The sequence below is a fragment of the Astyanax mexicanus genome, chromosome 8 (assembly GCF_023375975.1).
Source record: "Astyanax mexicanus isolate ESR-SI-001 chromosome 8, AstMex3_surface, whole genome shotgun sequence".
Lineage (NCBI taxonomy): Eukaryota > Metazoa > Chordata > Actinopteri > Characiformes > Acestrorhamphidae > Astyanax > Astyanax mexicanus.
Window position 1 is genome coordinate 5,304,729 of NC_064415.1, and position 27,010 is coordinate 5,331,738.

The following is a 27,010-nucleotide window of genomic DNA, read 5'->3' on the forward strand; positions in this document are numbered from 1 at the left end:
ACAGCAATAGCAACAGGTAATCACTGAGCTTCAGCAAGGTTGCTGACCATAGCTGGGTAATTTATTACACAAGGAGAAACGGGCATTTTAGCCATTGAATCATATATATTGACTGATCAGCTACAAATTAATTGTCGTCGTCACGACACGACAATCTGGCAACCCACGAAAGTTTCAAGTCTGAGGGAGTAGTGGGTGGCGAAGGAAACTCTCTGCAGTGCTTGGAAATTGGACTGCTATAAACATTTCACACACTTGATCTCATTTATTACTGATTGTTCCTTTAAATTCATGAGTCGGTGTGAAATTATTACACAAGTCTAGAAAGGCTATTTAAATAAAATCACCTCCCCTGACATTTATTAAGTTTAATCCATGAATTAGAGGGCTTATCTCTGAACCTTTACTGGTTGTTTCCTTTACTTCCAATGAAACGTTTTGTCATCACATGTAAAAGCTCACTGTACTAAACTTGTCAAACTTGTCGAAATGTGTCCAGTTTGCATTTTGGCAGAGAAAAACAAGTGAGACAGAAACTGAAATTATTTGCATTGTCTCATGACAGCCTGTGTAAATAAAAATCTTCATTAGAAAAACTACTTCTCACTCGCAGGTGGTCACGCATAACAACATTTCACATGTTTAGTTGGTATTTAAGATGTTTATCAGTATTAAAAAATTCTCTAGATCTGTTTATTTTAATATTGAATAAACACATGCAGAAATCATTAAGCATCTAATAAGCATTTAAATTATTAAACATTTTAAATATAATAAAACACCACAGATCTGCAGATCTTACAGTTTATTCAGAAATCATTTAATACAGAAAATAAAAGATAAACACCATCGACATAATGAACAAAACCTTATCAAACAATGATCTTTCAAACCAATATAAAGAAAATATTTGTGTTGAAATTGATGAGGTTATTTAGATATTAATTTGTTAAACTGAAACTGAATGCATCCCAAAATCTACTTTCAATCTAGAACCAGATTTTCTATTCTAAAAACAATAAACCTCATTAATCATGTTGAACAGGAGTGATGATCAGTGGAGCTGAATTTTTACCTCCATCATTGAATTTGGGGTTAAAGTATGGATAGAGTTTTTCAGTGAAAGACTGAGCAGTGAAAGAGTAGATATGAGATCTGACCTCAACATCATAGAAGGAGACCAGACCCTCCTCATAATCCACAAACACCCCCACCTTCTGGGGAGCCTGTTTCAACCAGAGGAGGAGAGGAGAAGATTCCAGAGCTTTATATTCAGTTTCATTCCTCAACCACACAGTCCAGTATCCATTCTCAGGACTCAGTGTAATCGATCCCTTCCTGTTGCTGGACTCTCTGGTCACTCCTAAAGTCCACATAGTCTTCTCACTGACCTGAACCTCATACTAAAATCTCCCTGAGGAGAAACCCTCCTTTCCCAGAACACAGGTACCACGACTAAATCTCTGTGGATTATCAGGGAGTTTCTGTTGTTTGTCTCCATGTTTAACTTGTTTTCCATCATCAGACAGGATGAGAGCAGGATTTGCTGTATCAGGATCCAGAGTCACGTCCACTGAGAGAGAAACACAGTTTAAACCCATTTTAATCAACATACTGTAAGAAATAGAGAATCATACAGACTGAATCATGTGATCAGTGAAAGCACCACCCACCTGCATACTGCTGAATTCTCTTCAGTTCTGTTTGGAAGAAGATCAGAGAAGATCATTCACTATTTATTTCAGAAGTTCATTTCAGTTTATCAATGATCTGATCAGTATGAACCATAAACCAGCACTGGAATATTAACACTAAATCATACAGGACTGTCCTGAAAACACTAAACACTGGAAAACACTAAAATGTTCAGGACAGGTAAATTTCCTGGACCAGCTCGAACCGTCCAGAATTTAAGTGCAGTGTCTCCAAACATTTATAAAAACATAAAACTAAATTTATTTTCTACAAAAACTGCCTCACAATCTCACTAAATACGTAACTAATAAATACTTTCTGAACACTTACTGATCTCAGGAATCTTCTCCATCTCCTGTGTGAGATGTTCCTGAAGCTGAGACAGAGCTCTCCTCAGACTCTCCACACTCAGAGGAGTGTTAACACTGACGTCAGTCCAGTTCTTGGTGTGTGGGGGTCTGCAGAGGGACGGGTAAATCTACAGTACAGCAGGAGAGAGGAGAAACCCCTCAGCATGGGCAGTGCTGTCCTGTGATGGACTGCATTACTATTGAGAAACAGAGGGACTCTGACCTGTAGGAGGTGGAGGTGGTCCTCAGTGTGGGAGATCTGCTCCAGCTCAGTGTCTCTCCTCTTTAGCTCAGTGATTTCCTGCTCCAGCTCTTTAATCAGCTCTTCAGCCTGCCTCTCTGCTGCTTTCTGCTTCTCCTCCATCACCTCCAGCAGCTCAGCCTGGCTTCTCTCAATGCAGCGCACCAGAGCCCTGAAGATCTCCACACTGTCTGCTTCCTCCTTCTCTCTGATTTTCTAACAGGAGACAACAATAAGAACAATAACACTGTTTAAAGAGCAGCTTTCATATTTAAAATGAGTTTAAACGCTTTAAAATCTCACTTTATTGAGTTCTACAGAGTGTTTGATCTCCTGGATCTTCTTCAGTCTCTCCTGGATCATCTGCTGAATTTCTGTCTGTGTCTTCTCCAGCTGAGTCTGTGATAAAGAGACACATTATGATCAGTTATTCTTAGGAAAAATAGGAGAATTGTAAAATTAGTGTTAATAATTCTCTATCTAAACATCTCTCACCTTCTTCTCTCCACTCTCCTCCTCTATAGGAACAGTGCTGTGAGTCCGGTGGTCTCCCTCAGTACAGAACTGACACACACACGTCTGGTCGTCTCTACAGAACAGCTCCAGGGGTCTCTCATGTTTCTGGCAGATGTAGTCCTCCAGGTTCTCCACAGGATCCATCAGCTTGTGTTTCTTGAATGAGGCGATTAGGTGATGAGGATCCAGGTGAGTTTTACAGTAAGAGGCCATACAGATCAGACAGGACTTCAGAGCTGCACGTTTCTCATCACAACAGCAATCACAGAAGACCTGAGATTGTACTGGTTCCTCTGGAGCTCTGCTGGACTTCACCTGAACTGACTTCTTGAACTGAGCAGCCAGTCCAGAGATGAAGGTGTTTATAGACAGTTCAGGTCTTTGGGGGAATTCTCTCTTACAGACTGGACACTGGCAGTGTGAGCTGCTGTTCCAGCACTTCCTGAGACAGACCATGCAGAAGTTGTGTCCACATGCAGTAGAGACTGGATCAGTGAACACATCCAGACAGATAGAGCACTGGAGCTGATCTTCAGACAGGAGACTGCTGGAGGAAGCCATGACTGACTGAGGAGACACAGAGAAGCAGCATGAAGGTGATCTGAGAACACAGAGATCATTTCAGAATAATTTTTATTCAGTGAATGAAAACAGTTCCACACTTTTCACCATCAAACCCATCCAGCTGCTGATCATCTCCACATTCCAGCTGTTAAAGCTGAACTCTGGGACTGAACTAAAGTGAACAGCTTGAGCTGGAGAACAGAAGTGAGCATCTTACAGCAGTTTAAACACCTTCATAAAAATGATGAAACTAGAAGAACAGTGAATGTTAGAAATGAGCTGAACAGGAAGGATCTCCAGCAGAAACAGGAGGAAGATTAAGAGGCATTACTATGGCGTCATTTTACTGCCAATAGTCAAGAGTGAAGTTTTTGAATGCAAGAGTCTATTTCATGGAGTGCTCATGGATTTTATTTGCTCACGTGTAAAATATAGGTGTGCTGTCACAAATTTACCATGCTCTCTCTCAGATTAACTCTCCTCTTGTACGAAACTACGCACACGCTCTCAGACATATCATCAACGTGTACCATCTATCTGCTCTTAATGTTTTAAAATTGTGCGCACTCAACTTCCCCCTGTGTGCTCGCGGTGAGTTCTCTGCTTGAGCGCGGAGATTTTCACTGCAACAAAGCTGCCAAAAGTTTCCAGCCAATCAGAAGTGGCAACAGGATTTGACCTGTTAAATAGACCACTGAAGTAATGCGTCATTCTGTAGTTCTCATATGGCTTTTAAGTGTTTTTTCCCTATGAGTAAAATAAATGGGCTTTTCAAAAACTTGCCTCTATCACATACTTCTGTAAATAAATCTGTTCAGAACCCTGTGCGTTTTTTTTCTGTGTACATTTTCCTCCTAAACATCACTAGATCCTCTGAATCACGAGATTGTTTAAGAGTTGTAATGAGAAAAAATGCTAGCTTTAAGCTAATGCTACAGCGCATGGATCTGACATCCCAGCGCAGCTGCAGAGATCGGCAGGGGACTCTTTTCAGTGCAACACTAGCAAATTCTGGCAGTATGTTTACAGCATATTACACACAGCTGATCCTAACTTATGAACTAACTGACCTCTCTGAGGAGTATGGAAGCCCATTCCCGCCACCTAAAAAAAAAAAATAATCCAGCAAAATGTTTTTTTATTATTATTAAGTAAACTGCTATCTCAATATTTTGAGATACTAAGTCAATATTTTGAGATACTATCTCAATATTTTGAGATACTAAGTCAATATTTTGAGATACTATCTCAATATTTTGAGATACTAAGTCAATATTTTGAGATACTAAGTCAATATTTTGAGATACTAAGTCAATATTTTGAGATACTAGTAGGCTGTACAGAGACAGAAGCAGGTGAGACAAAGATGCAAAATGGATACCAACATTGAGGACTACTTCAGACGTGGATTCACAAATCATGAAATATTGGAACTTTTAGAGGAATCACACAATATCAAAATAAGCCTCCGGATCTTGGACGAGGCTGAAGTTAGCTTCTTATTCGCCAGTGTCTTATTCAGATTTCCGTTCCACCTTAAATGCTGGCTGAACATTCATGCGGCCGCCTGTAGATGGCGCATTTTAACAGTAAAAAACAGCATGTAAGCAAAGTGCTGTGCAAACGCTCTGAATAAAGGGGAGAACACAATGCGAGGGACAGAGTTTAACTCTGAGTGAAATATAATGTAAATAAAATTAAATATGAATTAAAAAATTATTGCTCTCACTTTTGGCCTAATTCCCAGGTCATTATCTACAGGTGGCCGCATGTATATTCAGCCAGCATTTAAGGTATCTCAAAATATTGACTTAGTATCTCAAAATATTGACTTAGTATCTCAAAATATTGACTTAGTATCTCAAAATATTGAGATAGTATCTCAAAATATTGACTAAGTATCTCAAAATATTGAGATAGCAATTTACTTAATAATAATAAAAAAAATTGCTGGAGTATTTTTATTTTTTAGGTGGCGGGAATGGGCTTCCATAGAGGAGAGCTGAATGTGTCACAGAAAAAAAATTAAAACACTAACCCCGCAGCACAGAGTTACTCTAAAACCAGCTTTAAACACTGTAGCACATTTTACCATTTATCGGCTTTTAAATTCGGTGAAATAAATTAGAGATGTACATTAAGCCATTTAGCTTAAAGCTAGCATTTTTATAATTATTAACCTTAAACAATCTCATGATTTAGAGGATCTAGTGATGTTTAGGAGGAAAATGTACACACAATAAAGCGTACAGGGTTCTGAACAGATTTATTTACCACAGAATGTGATAGAGGCGAGTTTCTGAGAACTTTGAGACACTTAGAAGCCATACGAGAACTACAGAATGACGCACGACCTCAGCGGTCTATTTAACTGGTCAAATCCTTTTGCCACTTCTGATTGGCTGGAGACTTTTGGCAGCTTTGTTGCAGTAAAAATCGCTCCGCGAGCACACAGGGGGAAGTGCGCGCGCTCTCTCAAAACATTAAGAGCAGACAGATGGTACACGAGAATGATATATCTGAGAGCGCGCGATGTTTCGTACAAGAGGAGAGTTAATCTGAGAGAGAGCATGGTAAATTTGTGAGAGCGCACCTATATTTTACACGTGAGCAAATAAAATCCGTGAGCGCTGCATGAAACAGACTTTTACATTCAAAAACCTCACTCTCGACTATTGGCAGTAAAACGACGCCATACATTACCAGCTTCACTTCTTCTCCCTCGTCCAGGTGTTTCTGCTCCTTCAGAGATTACCTGTGGAGTTTACCTGACTGAAAGAGCTTCAAATGAGAGATTATGTCCTGCTGAAAGAAGGAGCTCAATTCTGTTTATCAAGCAGCTTCGCTTAACTCTCGTTTCTCCTCAGTGACGTCACGAGGCCACGCCCACCACCTCATGAGGATGGGTTGATGCACCTCCATGTTTTAACCAGCAGGTGGAGCCTGAACTTCACCAACTGAATTAAAGCAGTGTTACAGTATGCAGCTCTAATCAATATATCAAATAAATCAGTAATCATTCATCATTTAGTAAATATATGTAGATAATTAAACACTGAATTAAAGCAGTGTTACAGTATGCAGCTCTAATCAATATATCAAATAAATCAATAATCATTCATCATTTAGTAAATATATGTAGATAATTAAACACTGAATTAAAGCAGTGTTACAGAAGAAGTACACTTTTTCTTCAAAAAGAACAAAACCTTCTATAGTTTCCCTAAAGATTCCCGAAGTTCACAATAAATTCAATTCACAAAATTAGTAGAGATCACATTTCAGTTTAAGGTGTATGTTACTGTGCTAACTAGCTAAGGCTTGCCTTATTAATATAATTACCCAGCCAGCCAATCTAGCCAGATGAACGCTAGCAGAGTAAGACAACAAGCTATAGCTAAACCCGGTTCTCCAGGTATGACTTAATTATCCATGAACTGGTTATTTTCTCAGTTTAATGTCTAAATGAGTGGAAGGTAACGTTAGTCAAGCCGTAGCTCTTTAGAGTAGCCTGCTTAGCTAATGCTAGTTAATATCCTACTGTAGGAACACTTGCACGCTTAGCTGGACTGTATTTGGCTGTATATAACGGTCATGTTAACATTAATTTTATGTCTGATTTGATATTACAGATTGACATGAACACAAAAGTAAGTTCAGAACACTTTATAAAAGAGTGTTTCTTTAAGACACTGGTTAGAAAGTGAAAGTTGAAGAAGAAAGCTGTGTCCACGTTATTTACCTGGACAGATACTTCAGTGAAGACTGTGGGAGGACTGTCTTTAGACCAACTACACGGTATTGTAGCATCCGGTTGGACCGAGAAAGATGTTTAAAAGTTGCTTTATTGCCGAACTTAGAACAGTGGTTGCTATGGAAGCCCATTCCCGCCACCTAAAAAATAAAAATACTCCAGCAATTTTTTTTTATTATTATTAAGTAAATTGCTATCTCAATATTTTGAGATACTTAGTCAATATTTTGGATAATATCTCAATATTTTGAGATACTAAGTCAATATTTTGAGATACTAAGTCAATATTTTGAGATACTAAGTCAATATTTTGAGATACCTTAAATGCTGGCTGAATATACATGCGGCCACCTGTAGATAATGACCTGGGAATTAGGCCAAAAGTGAAAGAAATAACGTTTTAATTCATATTTAATTTTATTTACATTATATTTCACTCAGAGTTAAACTCTGTCCCTCGCATTGTGTTCTCCCCTTTATTCAGAGCGTTTGCACAGCACTTTGCTTACATGCTGTTTTTTACTGTTAAAATGCGACATCTACAGGCGGCCGCATGAATGTTCAGCCAGCATTTAAGGTGGAACGGAAATCTGAATAAGACACTGGCGAATAAGAAGCTAACTTCAGCCTCGTCCAAGATCCGGAGGCTTATTTTGATATTGTGCGATTCCTCTAAAAGTTCCAATATTTCATGAATTGTGAATCCACGTCTGAAGTAGTCCTCAATGTTGGTATCCATTTTGCATCTTTGTCTCACCTGCTTCTGTCTCTGTACAGCCTACTAGTATCTCAAAATATTGAGATAGTATCTCAAAATATTGACTTAGTATCTCAAAATATTGACTTAGTATCTCAAAATATTGAGATAGTATCTCAAAATATTGAGATAGTATCTCAAAATATTGACTTAGTATCTCAAAATATTGAGATAGCAGTTTACTTAATAATAATAAAAAACATTTTGCTGGATTATTTATTTCTTTTAGGTGGCGGGAATGGGCTTCCATAGGTTGCTGGTGGCCGCTACCACAGCAAAATAACAAACAGCTAGCGATAACAAGCGCTAACCTAGCACTCAGCCTGAACACACACACTCAGCGAGCCCCTTCTCTTCATCTTCTCACCCCCAACACACACACACACACACCGCTCTCCCCAATCACACGCCTGACCCATAACCTAAACACAAGTGCATTTCACAGTCAGTAAAAACAGAACATAACTGCAGATTCACTACAGTATTTTCTACAGTCACTAAGTTAGCAAGCTAGCTAAAACATGAGTTTTTTAATACAGCAAACCAAGGTGATTACCGAGCTACCTTCCACACCCTGCACATAACCCTCAATCCAGTTACTGTAGACTTTTACTAAAACAGCTTGGTGAATCTTACACTTATTTTCTGCCCTTTTTATCGACTGCTTTCACCATTAATTTAGGGAGGTGTGTGAGGAAGGTTAGTTGTCCACACAGGTGCTGCCATTTAGACTGGTGGATATTCTGCCAGCTCCCTCGCTGCCTTTGAAATTTTGGTTTAGGAGCATACCCCCCAGTCTCGCATTAATTTTAACACGGGCGTGGAGGGGATAAGGTCCATGATCTTCAGAGACAGCTTTAACCAGAGCTACACACCTGAAGATTTGGAAATATGGAAGAGATTCCAGTGAGATTCGTGCTCAGAGCTCCTCAGGATGACTGGGTTTAACCCTATTTTGTGCCTTATGGTGTATCAGCGAGTGGATTATGTCTATTTTTACTGTAGATATTTTTGTAGCACTTCCTAATATGACATTATTTCTAATAATTTAATGTAAACCTTAAGCTTATGTAATTTAACAAGCTGAAAATAAAGGTGGACAACATGAACACTGTACGTGCAAATTTCTTTATTTGATTTGTTTCTAGAATATCAGTAATGATAAAGATAAATGATAGCAGAACTTCATTATACACAGATCAAACATAACATTATGATCACCTTATTCTTTCTACTTCTACATTATTTTATCCGTTTTAATTCAGCTCCAATGATCATATTAGGACACTTTGAGGTTGCATAATAATTACAAACTATAATCCCGTATCTGTTTCTCTGTATACTTTATTATAGTCCTCCCTTCACCCTGTTCTAGTATATACTCATGTTTGAGGAAAAATAAAGCCAATGGCGCTGGAATAAAGAATGCATTATAAACGCTGGACTACAAAGTATATTTTAGAAATATTTACTTAGCATAGAGGTAAATAAAAAGAGCTTCATGAATTTCAAAGAGAGTGATGGAAAATTAACCTTCTTATTCATGTTGAACAGGAGTGATGATCAGTGGAGCTGAATTTTTACCTCCATTATTAAGACAGGGCCTGAAGAATGGATAGAGTTTCTCAGTGAAAGACTGACCAGTGAAAGAGTAGATATGAGATCTGACCTCAACATCATAGAAGGAGACCAGACCCTCCTCATAATCCACAAACACCCCCACCTTCTGGGGAGCCTGTTTCAATGAGAGGAGGACACGAGGAGATTCTGCAGCCAAATATCCAGTTTCATTCATCAGACACACAGTCCAGTATCCTTCCACAGGTTTGGGTGTAATCTCTCCCTTCCTGTTGCTGGACTCTCTGGTCACTCCTAAAGTCCACATAGTCTTCCCACTGACCTGAACCTCATAGTAAAATCTCCCTGAGGAGAAACCCTCCTTTCCCAGAACATTTACATAAAGATTAAATCTCTCTGGATTATCAGGGAGATTCTGTTGTTTGTCTCCATGTTTAACTTGTTTTCCATCATCAGACAGGATGAGTTCAGGATGAGCTGTATCAGGATCCAGAGTCACGTCCACTGAGAGAGAAACACAGTTTAAATGCATTTTAATCAACATACTGTAAGAAATAGAGAATCATACAGACTGAATCATGTGATCAGTGAAAGCCCCACCCACCTGCATACTGCTGAATTCTCTTCAGTTCTGTTTAGAAAAGAATAAAGACTATTAGATTCTAAATTCAGGATTACTAAAAACCCGAACAGTAAACACTTACCACTCTTATCAATCTTCTCCATCTCCTGTGTGAGATGTTTCTGAAGCTGAGACAGAGCTCTCCTCAGACTCTCCACACTCAGAGGAGTGTTAACACTGACGTCAGTCCAGTTCTTGGTGTGTGGGGGTCTGCAGAGGGACGGGTAAATCTACAGTACAGCAGGAGAGAGGAGAAACCCCTCAGCATGGGCAGTGCTGTCCTGTGATGGACTGCATTTCTATTGAGAAACAGAGGGACTCTGACCTGTAGGAGGTGGAGGTGGTCCTCAATGTGGGAGATCTGCTCCAGCTCAGTGTCTCTCCTCTTTAGCTCAGTGATTTCCTGCTCCAGCTCTTTAATCAGCTCTTCAGCCTGCCTCTCTGCTGCTTTCTGCTTCTCCTCCATCACCTCCAGCAGCTCAGCCTGGCATCTCTCAATGCAGCGCACCAGAGCCCTGAAGATCTCCACACTGTCTGCTTCCTCCTTCTCTCTGATTTTCTAACAGGAGACAACAATAAGAACAATAACACTGTTTAAAGAGCAGCTTTCATATTTAAAATGAGTTTAAACACTTTAAAATCTCACTTTATTGAGTTCTACAGAGTGTTTGATCTCCTTGATCTTCTTCAGTCTCTCCTGGATCATCTGCTGAACTTCTGTCTGTGTCTTCTCCAGCTGAATCTGTGATAAAGAGACACATTATGATCAGTTATTCTTAGGAAAAATAGGAGAATAGTAAAATTAGTGTTAATAATTCTCTGTCTAAACATCTCTCACCTTCTTCTCTCCACTCTCCTCCTCTATAGGAACAGTGCTGTGAGTCCGGTGGTCTCCCTCAGTGCAGAACTGACACACACACGTCTGGTCGTCTCTACAGAACAGCTCCAGGGGTCTCTCATGTTTCTGGCAGATGTAGTCCTCCAGGTTCTCCACAGGATCCATCAGCTTGTGTTTCTTTAATTTAGGTGTAGTTTTATGAAATGATAGATGAGAGTTACAGTAGGAGAGCCCACAGTCCAGACAGGACTTTACAGCCTCCAGCTTCTCCTCACTGCAGGAGTCACACTGAACCTTCTTAGGTTTGGAGGTACATTTCTCTGGAGCTCTGCTGGACTTCACCTGAACTGACTTCTGGAACTGAGCAGCCAGTCCAGAGATGAAGGTGTTCACACGGAGCTCAGGCCTTCTGGAGAATTCTTCTTTACAGACTGGACACTGGCAGTGTGAGCTGCTGTTCCAGTACTTTCTGAGACAGACCATGCAGAAGTTGTGTCCACATGGAGTAGTGACTGGATCAGTGAACACATCCAGACAGAGAGAGCACTGGAGCTGATCTTCAGACAGGAGACTGCTGGAGGAAGCCATGACTGACTGAGGCAGGCCCGTCGCGATGGGGCAGGCAAACCAGGCAATTGCCCAAGCCCAAGCTGGCCTGGGGCCCCCAGACAACAACAGGTTAAGAATTAAATGCAGCGACAAACTGTGTGAGCCCCCCTTTACATTCTCAAAGTCAATGAGCAATGACACTGTTCTCAGAATCCCCCTCAAGGGGGCCCCTCCCACCAGCTGCTGAAGGCAGGCAGACACTGTCCTGGCAGACAGCCAAGTTTTAGACGCCGGCAAATATGAAACTTAACCATGAAGCGAATTTATCCATCAGGAAGCCAAAAGAGAAAACAAGAGAAGGAAGAGGAACACAAAAAAACACAAGACAGTGGTAAGTGATGATTTACACTGGATAAATTAGGCCTACCTGTACAAAAGGTGTAATTTAGCAGCAGGTAGGCTAAAAACAATATATACGTCCCGGGTAATGTTTATGTTAGCTAGCTAGCTACGTGCCTGGCAGTCAAAGCTAGGAATAAGTTAGCTAACCAATTAGGTTAGAGGTTAGTGCAGTATAAAGGCTCGAACAGGCTGATAATATAGCTCCATAATGTAATATATTATATTAACAGGAAAACACAGGTCTGTTCCAGATTCACTGCTTATTGTATTTCAGCCTACCGTTCTTATCTTCAGTTGAGATTAAGGTGGCGTAGCTTCTCTGAGGTGCTAGCTAGCTATTCTAATCTATGTACCAAATGGTGAGAACGTGTCTAGTAGTATCCATGCATGCACTATGCCAGCTGTTCACTGTCTTTAAAGCATCAGGTGCATCTGTCTAATTCTCAGACAACAGCATACTTAAATCTGCTATGTTCAGCTACAAGTAGTAAATTTGTAAAGTAGTTAGTTTGAGGTGTTTAGCATTGGTAGCTATATCAATGCAGCTGGGATCCATCTAAATATCAAAATCAGAAAAAAATATTGTAATGCTATCTCTAACCATATCTTTTCTTTCTACCTCAAGGTGCTTTGCTTAAATTTCTAAGCCCTCTTTTTTACATAAAGTGTGTTGGACCTAAACTGTGTGTATATGCTGTGGTTCTTGAAGGTGGACCGCGGCCAGATATGTTTTTTTTTTTTTTTGGCCGGAGGGGGGTTTGGGCATGAGATTTCTGGTGTGGAGGTTGGGGGGGCCCCGGTTGGTGTCTTTGCTTGGGCCCCCCAAATACCTTGAAACGGCCCTGGACTGAGGAGACACAGAGAAGCAGCATGAAGGTGATCTGAGAGCACAGAGATCAATTCAGAATAATTCTTAGTCAGTGAATGAAAACAGTTCCACATTTTTCACCATCAAACCCATCCAGCTGCTGATCATCTCCACATTCCAGCTGTTAAAGCTGAACTCTGGGACTGAACTAAAGTGAACAGCTTGAGCTGGAGAACAGAAGTGAGCGTCTTACAGCAGTTTAAACACCTTCATAAAAATGATGAAACTAGAAGAGCAGTGAATGTTAGAAATGAGCTGAACAGGAAGGATCTCCAGCAGAAACAGGAAGAAAATTAAGAGTATGTTCTGAATGCAAGCAAGGGCGAAGGAGCGGGCTTGATATTGGGGGGGGACACATTTGCCAATATGAACCCAAGCCCACTCTATAGTTTCCTAGAACAACATTTGTGGAAATTACTTTTAATTAAAAGTAAATTATTATTATAAGGTGATTTAACAACCTAAACATGTTACTCCACGTTACAGTTACTGTAAATTATGCATGCAATGTCTGAATTATATACATACGACAAAAATAATCAGTTATCACCTAATATTTAAAATAATATAACAGATTTGTTTATTATTATTATTATTATTATTATTATTATTATTGTCATGTCAATTCTGTTGTATATTTACATTTTCTCCTGCGCTTTTTTTTTTCTACTGAGAGCTCTTCTGAAGATGGTGTCCTTTTATGTAAAAGAATGTAACTTTACGTTTCATAGAGATTTTTATAAACGTCAGGACATGTGGTCTTACTGTAAACTACAAATGAAAAGAAGTCACGTTACAGCAGTGTTTCTCAACCCTGTTCTTACATATTCTACTGCATATTAATTTAGGCTCCATAGGGGGCTAAACGATTTTAACAGGTAAACTCAGTAAATTACTGTTTATTAGCTGATCAGCTGGATCAGGTGGAAAACACAATTTTGGGGAAGTGATCAGGGTTAAAAAACTTCTTTAAACTACCAACATAAAGTACTGTACTAAATTCTGGCTATCCACCACATCTGGCATCTAGATAACTAGTTAAGTTGGCTTGGAAAAGCCAACTTATTGTTCTTCGTAATCTTCTTATTATTATTAAGTTGGCTTTGGAAAAGCCAACTTATTGTTCTTCGTTTTCTTCTTCTTATTAAGTTGGCTTGGAAAAGCCAACTTATTGTTCTTCGTAATCTTCTTCTTATTATTATTATTCTTACGCCTTTTTTTCTGTACGCTACTCCTCCTAGAGCTTTCAACGTAGAATCACGAAACTTTCACGGATCGTAGGACCTATGCCAACTTAGCGTGCTTGTGCTTTTTGGAGCGATTTATCGTACGGTTTTCGTAAAAACTTCGTAAACGTACGCATTTTTTCCCCATAGGAATGAATGGGGCGAAATTTTAAACGTCCGTAACCGCCACAATTTTTGAGATACGAAGACCAAATTTGGCGAGCTTATAGATCTTACCGAGATCTTAAAATTAATAGGAGGTTGCGAAGTGATACGACGTACGGTTTTCGTACAATTTTCGTACGAAGTTTTCCCATAGAAATGAATGGGGGGCCCAGAGTTCCATCTCGCACACGAGCAGCTCTGCGCACGGAACCCCTTCTCTCCCCTGCTCCTCCAGTACTGTGAGTGTATGGAGGAGCTGCTGTATGGAGCAGCTATCAGTCAAAAGTTTGGACACCCCGGCACCCCAGCCAGGGCTTTGCAACCACCTATAAACTGCTTAGCAACCACTCTCTCTTTCTCACTCTCTCTTTCGCTCTCTACTTCTCTAATTCTCACTCTCTTTCCCACTCTCTCTCTATTTCTATATTTCTCACTCTTTCTTTTGCTCTCTACTTCTCTATTTCTCACTCTCTTTTGCTCTCTACTCCTCTATTTCTCACTCTCTTTCTCACTCTCTCTCTACGTCTCTATTTCTCACTCTATTTCTCACTCTCTCTCTACGTCTCTATTTCTCACTCTCTTTCTCACTCTCTCTCTACGTCTATTTCTCACTCTATTTCTCACTCTCTCTCTACTTCTCTATCTCACTCTCTCTTTCTCACTCTCTCTCTACGTCTCTATTTCTCACTCTCTCTACTTCTCTATTTCTCACTCTCTCTTTCTCACTCTCTCTCTACTTCTCTATTTCTCACTCTCTCTCTGCTTCTCTATTTCTCACTCTCTTTTGCTCTCTTCTTCTCTATTTCTCACTCTCTCTTTCTCACTCTCTCTCTACTTCTCTATTTCTCACTCTCTCTACTTTTCTATGTCTCTTTCTACTTTTCTATTTCTCTATTTCTCTCTTACTCTTTATTTCTCGCTCTTCTCTCTACTTCTCTTTCACTCTACTTTTCTGTCTTGCTTTCTCTTTCTATCTATCTCTCTACTACATCTTCTTTCTTTCTCTACTTCTTTATTTCTCGATCTCTCTTTTTCCCTAATTCTCTTTCTCTCGCTCAATATTTCTCTCTACTTGTCACTCTTTTTCTCACATTCTCGGGTGTTCTTTCTCTACTTCTCACGCTGATTTTCTCTCTACTTCTCTATTTCAGGCTCTCCCTTTTTCTGTACTTCTACATTTAACACTCTTTCTTTTTATCTACTACTGCCTAGCAACCAGTTAGATACACCTTAGCAACCACCTGGAAAACATTAGCAACTGCCTAGCAACCACTTAGCAACCATGTGTAATACGTTAGCAACTGCCTAGCAACCAGATAGCAACACCTTAGCAACCACCTGGAAAACGTTAGCAACTGCTTAGCAACCACTTTAGAAATGGTAGCAACTGCCTAGCGACCAGTCAGATACACCTAGCAACAGCTTAGCAACCACCCCAGATACCATAGCAACATCTTAGCAACCACCTAGCAACACCTTAGCAACCACCACAGACACCATAGCAACACCTTAGCAACCGCCTAGCAACCACATAGCAACACCTTAGCAACCACCCCGGATACCATAGCAACACCTTAGCAACCACCTAGCAACACCTTAGCAACCACCCTGGATACCATAGCAACACCTTAGCAACCACCTAGCAAAACCTTAGCAACCACCTAGCAACACCCTAGCAACCACCTAGCAACACCTTAGCAACCACCTTGCAACCACCTAGCAACACCTTAGCAACCACCCCGGATACCATAGCAACACCTTAGCAACCACCTAGCAACACCTTAGCAACCACCTAGCAACACCTTAGCAACCACCCTGGATACCATAGCAACACCTTAGCAACCACCTAGCAACACCTTAGCAACCACCTAGTAACACCCTAGCAACCACCTAGCAACACCTTTGCAACCACCCTGGATACCATAGCAACACCTTAGCAACCACCTAGCAACACCCTAGCAACCACCTAGCAACCACCTAGCAACACCTTAGCAACCACCCTGGATACCATAGCAACACCTTAGCAACCACCTAGCAACACCTTAGCAACCACCCTGGATACCATAGCAACACCTTAGCAACCACCTAGCAACACCTTAGCAACCACTTAGAAACACCGTAGCAACCACCCCGGATACCATAGCAACACCTAAGCAACCGCCTAGCAACCACCTAGCAACACCTTAGCAACCACCCCGGATACCATTGCAACACCTTAGCAACCACCTAGCAACACCTTAGCAACCACCTAGCAACACCTTAGCAACCACCTAGAAACTCCTTAGCAACCACCCAGGATACCATAGCAACACCTTAGCGACTGCCTAGCAACCACCTAGCAACACCTTAGCAACCACCCAGGATACCATAGCAACACCTTAGCAACCACCTAGCAACACCTTAGCAACCACCCTGGATACCATAGCAACACCATAGCAACCACCTAGCAACACCTTAGCAACCACCCAGGATACCATAGCAACACCTTAGCAACCACCTAGCAACACCTTAGCAACCACCCCGGATACCATAGCAACACCTTAGCAACCACCTAGCAACACCTTAGCAACCACCCCGGATACCATAGCAACACCTTAGCAACCACCTAGAAACACCTTAGCAACCACCCAGGATACCATAGCAACACCTTAGCAACCACCTAGCAACACCTTAGCAACCACCCTGGATACCATAGCAACACCTTAGCAACCGCCTAGCAACACCTTAGCAACCACACCATAGCATCCACCCCGGATACCATAGCAACACTTAAGCAACCGCCTAGCAACCACCTAGCAACACCTTAGCAACCACCCCGGATACCATAGCAACACCTTAGCAACCACCTAGCAACACCTTAGCAACCACCTAGAAACACCTTAGCAACCACCCAGGATACCATAGCAACACCTTAGCAACTGCCTAGCAACCACCTAGCAACACCTTAGCAACCACCCAGGATACCATAGCAACACCTTAGCAACCACCTAGCAACACCTTAGCAACCACCCCGGATACCATAGCAACACCTTAGCAACCACCTAGCAACACCTTAGCAACCACCCTGGATACCATAGCAACACCTTAGCAACCACCTATCAAAACCTTAGCAACCACCTAGCAACACCCTAGCAACCACCTAGCAACACCTTAGCAACCACCTTGCAACCACCTAGCAACACCGTAGCAACCACCCTGGATACCATAGCAACACCTTAGCAACCACCTAGCAACACCTTAGCAACCACCTAGCAATACCTTAGCAACCACCCTGGATACCAAATCAACACCTTAGCAACCACCTAGCAACACCCTAGCAACCACCTAGCAACCACCTAGCAACACCTTAGCAACCACCCTGGATACCATAGCAACACCTTAGCAACCACCTAGCAACACCTTAGCAACCACCCCAGATACCATAGCAACACCATAGCAACCACCTAGCAACACCTTAGCAACCACCTAGCAACACCTTAGCAACCACCCTGGATACCATAGCAACCGCCTAGCAACACCCTAGCAACCACCTAGCAACACCTTAGCAACCACCCTGGATACCATAGCAACACCTTAGCAACCACCTAGCAACACCTTAGCAACCAACCCGGATACCATAGCAACACCTTAGCAACCACCCCGGATCCCATAGCAACACCTTAGCAACCACCTAGCAACCCTCTAGCAACCACCTAGCAACACCTTAGCAACCACCCCAGATACCATAGCAACACCTTAGCAACCACCTAGCAACACCTTAGCAACCACCCCAGATACCATAGCAACCAGTTAGCAACCACCTGGAAAATATTAGAAACTGCCTAATAACCACTTAAAAACCATTTGGAATACGTTAGGAATTGCCTAGCAACAAGTTAGCAACAGCTTAGCAACCACCTGGAATATGTTCGCAACTGCCTAGCAACCAATTAGCAAGCACTAAGCAACGATGTGGACTACATTAGCAACTGCCTAGCAACTACCTAGCAACCACTTAGCAACACTTTACTTTATAAGATAATTATAAGCTTTTCACCATGTTAGCCAAAACTTTTTGGACTTCAACATTTAGCCGAAAGTCAACAGCATAGCAACCACTCTTCACACGCTTTAGACAGAAATATCTTAGCAACCATTTTAACTATTCAACGTTATTTAACTATTTAACGTACTTTTCCAAGCCAACTTAAAGTTCGTTATCGAACTTTCCTTTTCTAGTTATTATTATTAAGTTGGCTTGGAAAAGCCAACTTACTGTTCTTCGTAATCTTATTAAGTTGGCTTGGAAAAGCCAACTTCTTGTTCTTCGTAATCTTCTTATTATTATTATTAAGTTGGCTTGGAAAAGCCAACTTCTTGTTCTTCGTAATCTTCTTATTATTATTATTATTATTATTATTATTATTATTATTCTTCCTCACTTTTGTTAAACGCTACTCCTCCTAGGGCTTTTAACGTAGAATCACGAAACTTTCAGGGATCGTGGGACCTATAGTGAATTACGTTGCTTGTGCTTTTTGGAGCGATATATCGTACGGTTTTCGTAAAAACTTCGTAAACGTACGCCCTTTTTTCCATAGACAATGAACTAGAAGATTTTTGAACGGCTGTGAACGTCAGAATTTTTGAGATATGAAGACGAAATTCGGACGGTCTATAGAACTTAGTGAGTTCTTTCCGAAAATATGCTTTACGAAACGATACGTCGTACGGATTTCGTACAAATGTCGTACGAAGTTTTCCCATAGAAATGAATGGGGGGCCCAGAGTTCCATCTCACACACGAGCAGCTCTGCGCACGGAACCCCTTCTCTCCCCTGCTCCTCCAGTACTGTGAGTGTATGGAGGAGCTGCTGTATGGAGCAGCTATCAGTCAAAAGTTTGGACACCCCGGCACCCCAGCCAGGGCTTAGCAACCCCCTAATAACTGCTTAGCAACCACCTTAGCAACCACCTGGAAAACGTTAGCAACTGCCTAGCAACCACTTAGCAACACCTTAGCAACCACCTGGAAAACGTTAGCAACTGCCTAGCAACCACTTAGCAACTGCCTAGCAACCACTTGGAAAACGTTAGCAACTGCCTAGCAACCACTTAGCAACTGCCTAGCAACCACCTGAAATACGTTAGCAACTGCCTAACAACCACTTAGCAACCACCTGGAAAACGTTAGCAACTGCCTAGCAACCACTGAGCAACCACCTGGAAAACGTTAGCAACTGCCTAGCAACCACTTAGCAACTGCCTAGCAACCACCTGGAATACGTTAGCAACTGCCTAGCAACCACTTAGCAACCACCTGGAAAACGTTAGCAACTGCCTAGCAACAACTTAGCATTTGCCTGGCAACCACCTGGAAAATGTTAGCAACTGCCTAGCAACCACTTAGCAACCACCTGGAAAACGTTAGCAACTGCCTAGCAACCACTTAGCAACTGCCTAGCAACCACTTGGAAAACTTTAGCAACTGCCTAGCAACCACTTAGCAACTGCCTAGCAACCACCTGGAAAACGTTAGCAACTGCCTAGCAACCACTTAGCAACCACCTGGAAAACGTTAGCAACTGCCTAGCAACCACTTAGCAACTGCCTAGCAACCACTTGGAAAACGTTAGCAACTGCCTAGCAACCACTTAGCAACTGCCTAGCAACCACCTGGAATAGGTTAGCAACTGCCTAGCAACCACTTAGCAACCACCTGGAAAACGTTAGCAACTGCCTAGCAACCACTGAGCAACCACCTGGAAAACGTTAGCAACTGCCTAGCAACCACTTAGCAACTGCCTAGCAACCACCTGGAAAACGTTAGCAACTGCCTAGCAACCACTTAGCAACCACCTGGAAAACGTTAGCAACTGCCTAGCAACCACTTAGCAACTGCCTAGCAACCACTTGGAAAACGTTAGCAACTGCCTAGCAACCACTTAGCAACTGCCTAGCAACCACCTGGAAAACGTTAGCAACTGCCTAGCAACCACTTAGCAACCACCTGGAAAACGTTAGCAACTGCCTAGCAACCACTTAGCAGCTGCCTAGCAACCACCTGGAATATGTTAGCAACTACCTAGCAACCACTTAGCAACCACTAGGAAAACGTTAGCAACTGCCTAGCAACCACTTAGCAACCACTTTAGAAATGATAGCAACTGCCTAGCAACCAGTTAGCAACCACTTAGCAACCACCTGGAAAACGTTAGCAACTGCCTAGCAACCACTTAGCAACTGCCTAGCAACCACTTGGAAAACGTTAGCAACTGCCTAGCAACCACTTAGCAACTGCCTAGCAACCACCTGGAAAATGTTAGCAACTGCCTAGCAACCACTTAGCAACTACCTGGAAAACGTTAGCAACTGCCTAGCAACCACTTAGCAGCTGCCTAGCAACCACCTGGAATATGTTAGCAACTACCTAGCAACCACTTAGCAACCACCTGGAAAATGTTAGCAACTGCCTAGCAACCACTTAGCAACTGCCTAGCAACCACTTGGAAAACGTTAGCAACTGCCTAGCAACCACTTAGCAACCACTTTAGAAATGATAGCAACTGCCTAGCAACCACTTAGCAACCACATGGAAAACGTTAGCAACTGCCTAGCAACCGCTTTAGAAATGATAGCAACTGCCTAGCAACCACTTAGCAACACCTTAACAACCACTAGGAAAACGTTAGCAACTGCCTAGCAACCACTTAGAAACCACTTTAGAAATGATAGCAACTGCCTAGCAACCACTTAGCAACCACATGGAAAACGTTAGCAACTGCCTAGCAACCACTTTAGAAACGATAGCAACTGCCTAGCAACCACTTAGCAACACCTTAGCAACCACCTGGAAAACGTAAGCAACTGCCTAGCAACCACTTAGCAACACCTTAGCAACCACCTGGAAAACGTTAGCAACTGCCTAGCAACCACTTAGCAACCACTTTAGAAATGATAGCAACTGCCTAGCAACCACCTAGGAACACCTTAGCAACCACCTAGCAACACCTTAGCAACCACCTAGCAACACCGTAGAAACCACCCCAGATACCATAGCAACACCTTAGCAACCGCATAGCAACACCTTAGCAACCACCTAGCAACATCTTAGCAACCACCCCGGATACCATAGCAACACCTTAGCAACCACCTAGCAACCACCTAGAAACACCTTAGCAACCACCCCAGATACCATAGCAACACCTTAGCAACAACCTAGCAACACCCTAGCAACCACCTAGCAACACCTTAGCAACTACCAGGTATATGTTAGCAATTGCCTAGCAACCAGTTAGCAATAGCTTAACAACCACCTGGAAAACATTAGCAACTGCCTAGCAACAGCTTAGCAACCTTTTCAGAAATTATAGCAACTGCCTAGCAACACATTAGCAATCAAAAGTTTAACCAAAAGTTTTACGATTTCAGCATTTAAACAAGCGTTTTTAGATTTCAGTGTTTAATCAAATGTTTTTAGATTTCAGCGTTTAACCAAACGTTTTTAGATTTCAGCGTTTAATCAACCGTTTTTAGATTTCAGCGTTTAACTAAATGTTTTTAGATTTCAGCGTTTAACCAAACGTTTTTGGATTTCAGCGTTTAATCAAACGTTTTTAGATTTCAGCATTTAACCAAATGTTTTTAGATTTCAGCGTTTAACCAAATGTTTTTAGATTTCAGCGTTTTTAGCATTTAGCGTTTAGCCAAAAGTTAACAGCATATCAATGACTCTTCACACTCTTCAGACAGAAACAGCTTAACAACCATTTAAACTTTTAACGTTATTAGCGTTCTTTTCCAAGCCAACTTAAAGTTCGTTCACGAACTTTACCTTTTCTAGTTATTATTATTATTCTTCCTCACTTTTGTTAAACGCTACTCCTCCTAGGGCTTTTAACGTAGAATCACAAAACTTTCAGGGATCGTGGGACCTATAGTGAATTACGTTGCTTGTGCTTTTTGGAGCGATATATCGTACGGTTTTCGTAAAAACTTCGTAAACGTACGCCCTTTTTTCCATAGACAATGAACAAGAAGAATTTTGAATGGCTGTGAACGTCACAATTTTTGAGATACGAAGACGAAATTCGGATGGTCTATAGAACTTAGTGAGTTCTTTCCGAAAATATGCTTTACGAAACGATATGTCGTACGGTTTTCGTACAATTATCGTACGAAGTTTCCCCATAGGAATGAATGGGGGGCCCAGAGTTCCATCTCGCACACGAGCAGCTCTGCGCACGGAACCCCTTCTCTCCCCTGCTCCTCCAGTACTGTGAGTGTATGGAGGAGCTGCTGTATGGAGCAGCTATCAGTCAAAAGTTTGGATACCCCGGCACCCCAGCCAGGGTTTAGCAACCACCTATTAACTGCTTAGCAACCACCTTAGCAACCACCTGGAAAACGTTAGCAACTGCCTAGCAACCACTTAGCAACACCTTAGCAACCACCTGGAAAATGTTAGCAACTGCCTAGCAACCACTTAGCAACACCTTAGCAACCACCTGGAAAACGTTAACAACTGCCTAGCAACCACTTAGCAACACCTTAGCAACCACCTGGAAAACGTTAGCAACTGCCTAGCAACCACTTAGTAACCACTTTAGAAATTATAGCAACTGCCTAGCAACCACTTAGCAACCACCTGGAAAACATTAGCAACTGCCTAGCAACCACTTAGCAACTGCCTAGCAACCACTTGTAAAACGTTAGCAACTGCCTAGCAACCACTTAGCAACTGCCTAGCAACCACCTGGAATACGTTAGCAACTGCCTAGCAACCACTTAGCAACCACCTGGAAAACGTTAGCAACTGCCTAGCAACCACTTAGCAACTGCCTAGCAACCACCTGGAATACGTTAGCAACTGCCTAGCAACCACTTAGCAACCACCTGGAAAACGTTAGCAACTACTTAGCAACAACTTAGCAACTGCCTAGCAACCACCTGGAAAATGTTAGCAACTGCCTAGCAACCACTTAGCAACCACCTGGAAAACGTTAGCAACTGCCTAGCAACCACTTAGCAACTGCCTAGCAACCACCTGGAAAACGTTAGCAACTGCCTAGCAACCACTTAGCAATCACCTGGAAAACGTTAGCAACTGCCTAGCAACCACTTAGCAACTGCCTAGCAACCACTTGGAAAACGTTAGCAACTGCCTAGCAACCACTTAGCAACTGCCTAGCAACCACCTGGAATACGTTAGCAACTGCCTAGCAACCACTTAGCAACCACCTGGAAAACGTTAGCAACTGCCTAGCAATCACTGAGCAACCACCTGGAAAAAGTTAGCAACTGCCTAGCAACCACTTAGCAACTGCCTAGCAACCACCTGGAATACGTTAGCAACTGCCTAGCAACCACTTAGCAACCACCTGGAAAACGTTAGCAACTGCCTAGCAACAACTTAGCAACTGCCTAGCAACCACCTGGAAAACGTTAGCAACTACCTAGCAACCACTTAGCAACCACCTGGAAAACGTTAGCAACTGCCTAGCAACCACTTAGCAACTGCCTAGCAACCTCTTGGAAAACGTTAGCAACTGCCTAGCAACCACTTAGCAACTGCCTAGCAACCACCTGGAAAACGTTAGCAACTGCCTAGCAACCACTTAGCAACCACCTGGAAAACGTTAGCAACTGCCTAGCAACCACTTAGCAGCTGCCTAGCAACCACCTGGAATATGTTAGCAACTACCTAGCAACCACTTTGCAACCACCTGGAAAATGTTAGCAACTGCCTAGCAACCACTTAGCAACTGCCTAGCAACCACTTGGAAAACGTTAGCAACTGCCTATCAACCACTTAGCAACTGCCTAGCAACCACCTGGAAAACGTTAGCAACTGCCTAGCAACCACTTAGCAACCACTTTAGAAATGAAAGCAACTGCCTAATAACCACTTAGCAACACCTTAACAACCATTGGGTAAACGTTAGCAACTGCCTAGCAACCACTTTAGAAATGATAGCAACTGCCTAGCAACCACTTAGCAACACCTTAACAACCACTAGGAAAACGATAGCAACTGCCTAGCAACCACTTAGCAACCACTTTAGAAATGATAGCAACTGCCTAGCAACCACTTAGCAACACCTTAACAACCACTAGGAAAACGATAGCAACTGCCTAGCAACCACTTAGCAACCACTTTAGAAATGACAGCAACAACCTAGCAACACCCTAGCAACCACCTAGCAACACCTTAGCAACCATCTGTTATATGTTAGCAATTGCCTAGCAACCAATTAGCAACAGCTTAGCAACCACCTGGAAAACATTAGCAATTGCCTAGCAACAGCTTAGCAACCTTTTCAGAAATGATAGCAACCGCCTAGCAACACATTAGCAATCAAAAGTTTAACCAAAAGTTTTACAATTTCAGCATTTAAACAAGCGTTTTTAGATTTCAGCGTTTAATCAAGCGTTTTTAGACTTCAGCGTTTAATCAAACGTTTTTAGATTTCAGCGTTTAATCAAACATTTTTAGATTTCAGCGTTTAACCAAATGTTTTTAGATTTCAGCGTTTAACCAAATGTTTTTAGATTTCAGCGTTTAACCAAACGTTTTTAGATTTCAGCGTTTTCGGCATTTAGCGTTTAGCCAAAAGTTAACAGCATATCAATGACTCTTCACACTCTTCAGACGGAAAAAGCTTAGCAACCATTTTAACTTTTTAACGTTATTAGTGTTCTTTTCCAAGCCAACTTAAAGTTCGTTCACGAACTTTACCTTTTCTAGTTATTATTATTATTATTATTATTCTTCCTCACTTTTGTTAAACGCTACTCCTCCTAGGGCTTTTAACGTAGAATCACGAAACTTTCAGGGATCGTGGGACCTATAGTGAATTACGTTGCTTGTGCTTTTTGGAGCGATATATCGTACGGTTTTCGTAAAAACTTCGTAAACGTACGCCCTTTTTTCCATAGACAATGAACTAGAAGATTTTTGAACGGCTGTGAACGTCAGAATTTTTGAGATATGAAGACGAAATTCGGATGGTCTATAGAACTTAGTGAGTTCTTTCCGAAAATATGCTTTACGAAACGATACGTCGTACGGATTTCGTACAAATGTCGTACGAAGTTTTCCCATAGAAATGAATGGGGGGCCCAGAGTTCCATCTCACACACGAGCAGCTCTGCGCACGGAACCCCTTCTCTCCCCTGCTCCTCCAGTACTGTGAGTGTATGGAGGAGCTGCTGTATGGAGCAGCTATCAGTCAAAAGTTTGGACACCCCGGCACCCCAGCCAGGGTTTAGCAACCACCTATTAACTGCTTAGCAACCACCTGGAAAACGTTAGCAACTGCCTAGCAACCACTTAGCAACCACTTTAGAAATTATAGCAACTGCCTAGCAACCAGTTAGCAACACCTTAGCAACCACCTGGAAAACGTTAGCAACTGCCTAGCAACCACTTAGCAACACCTTAGCAACCACCTGGAAAACGTTAGCAACTGCCTAGCAACCACTTAGCAACCACTTTAGAAATTATAGCAACTGCCTAGCAACCAGTTAGCAACACCTTAGCAACCACCTGGAAAACATTAGAAACAGCCTAGCAACAGCTTAGCAACCACTTTAGAAACGATAGCAACTGCCTAGCAACCACTTAGCAACACCTTAGCAACCACTAGGAAAACGTTAGCAACTGCCTAGCAACCACTTAGCAACCACTTTAGAAATTATAGCAACTGCCTAGCAACCAGTTAGCAACACCTTAGCAACCACCTGGAAAACGTTAGCAACTGCCTAGCAACCACTTAGCAACACCTTAGCAACCACCTGGAAAACGTTAGCAACTGCCTAGCAACCACTTAGCAACCACTTTAGAAATGATAGCAACTGCCTAGCAACCAGTTAGCAACACCTTAGCAACCACCAGGAAAACGTTAGAAACAGCCTAGCAACAGCTTAGCAACCACTTTAGAAACGATAGGAACTGCCTAGCAACCACTTAGCAACACCTTAGCAACCACTAGGAAAACGTTAGCAACTGCCTAGCAACCACTTAGCAACTGCCTAGCAACCACCTGGAAAACGTTAGCAACTGCCTAGCAACCACTTAGCAACCACCTGGAAAACGTTAGCAACTGCCTAGCAACCACTTAGCAACTGCCTAGCAACCACTTGGAAAACGTTAGCAACTGCCTAGCAACCACTTAGCAACTGCCTAGCAACCACCTGGAATACGTTAGCAACTGCCTAGCAACCACTTAGCAACCACCTGGAAAACGTTAGCAACTGCCTAGCAACCACTGAGCAACCACCTGGAAAACGTTAGCAACTGCCTAGCAACCACTTAGCAACTGCCTAGCAACCACCTGGAATACGTTAGCAACTGCCTAGCAACCACTTAGCAACCACCTGGAAAACGTTAGCAACTGCCTAGCAACAACTTAGCAACTGCCTAGCAACCACCTGGAAAACGTTAGCAACTGCCTAGCAACCACTTAGCAACCACCTGGAAAACGTTAGCAACTGCCTAGCAACCACTTAGCAACTGCCTAGCAACCACTTGGAAAACGTTAGCAACTGCCTAGCAACCACTTAGCAACTGCCTAGCAACCACCTGGAAAACGTTAGCAACTGCCTAGCAACCACTTAGCAACCACCTGGAAAACGTTAGCAACTGCCTAGCAACCACTTAGCAGCTGCCTAGCAACCACCTGGAATATGTTAGCAACTACCTAGTAACCACTTAGCAACCACCTGGAAAATGTTAGCAACTGCCTAGCAACCACTTAGCAACTGCCTAGCAACCACTTGGAAAACGTTAGCAACTGCCTAGCAACCACTTAGCAACTGCCTAGCAACCACCTGGAAAACGTTAGCAACTGCCTAGCAACCACTTAGCAACCACCTGGAAAACGTTAGCAACTGCCTAGCAACCAC

The 27,010-nt window shown here is 42.3% G+C and overlaps 2 protein-coding genes across 2 annotated transcripts in view; both read right to left on the reverse strand.

Moving 5' to 3' along the window:
- LOC125803781 (E3 ubiquitin-protein ligase TRIM39-like) overlaps nucleotides 1–27,010 on the reverse strand; it is a 74,151-nt gene that overhangs the window by 7,254 nt on the left and 39,887 nt on the right. The gene's annotated exons all lie outside the window — the stretch shown is intronic.
- LOC125803788 (E3 ubiquitin-protein ligase TRIM39-like) lies at nucleotides 8,992–11,503 on the reverse strand. Its single transcript, XM_049481986.1, has 6 exons — nucleotides 10,916–11,503; nucleotides 10,724–10,819; nucleotides 10,403–10,636; nucleotides 10,160–10,307; nucleotides 10,060–10,086; nucleotides 8,992–9,959 (listed from the first exon to the last, which is right to left on the reverse strand). Exons 1-6 carry the CDS (start codon nucleotides 11,501–11,503, stop codon nucleotides 9,415–9,417), a joined length of 1,638 nt encoding a protein of 545 aa, XP_049337943.1. The 3' UTR covers nucleotides 8,992–9,414.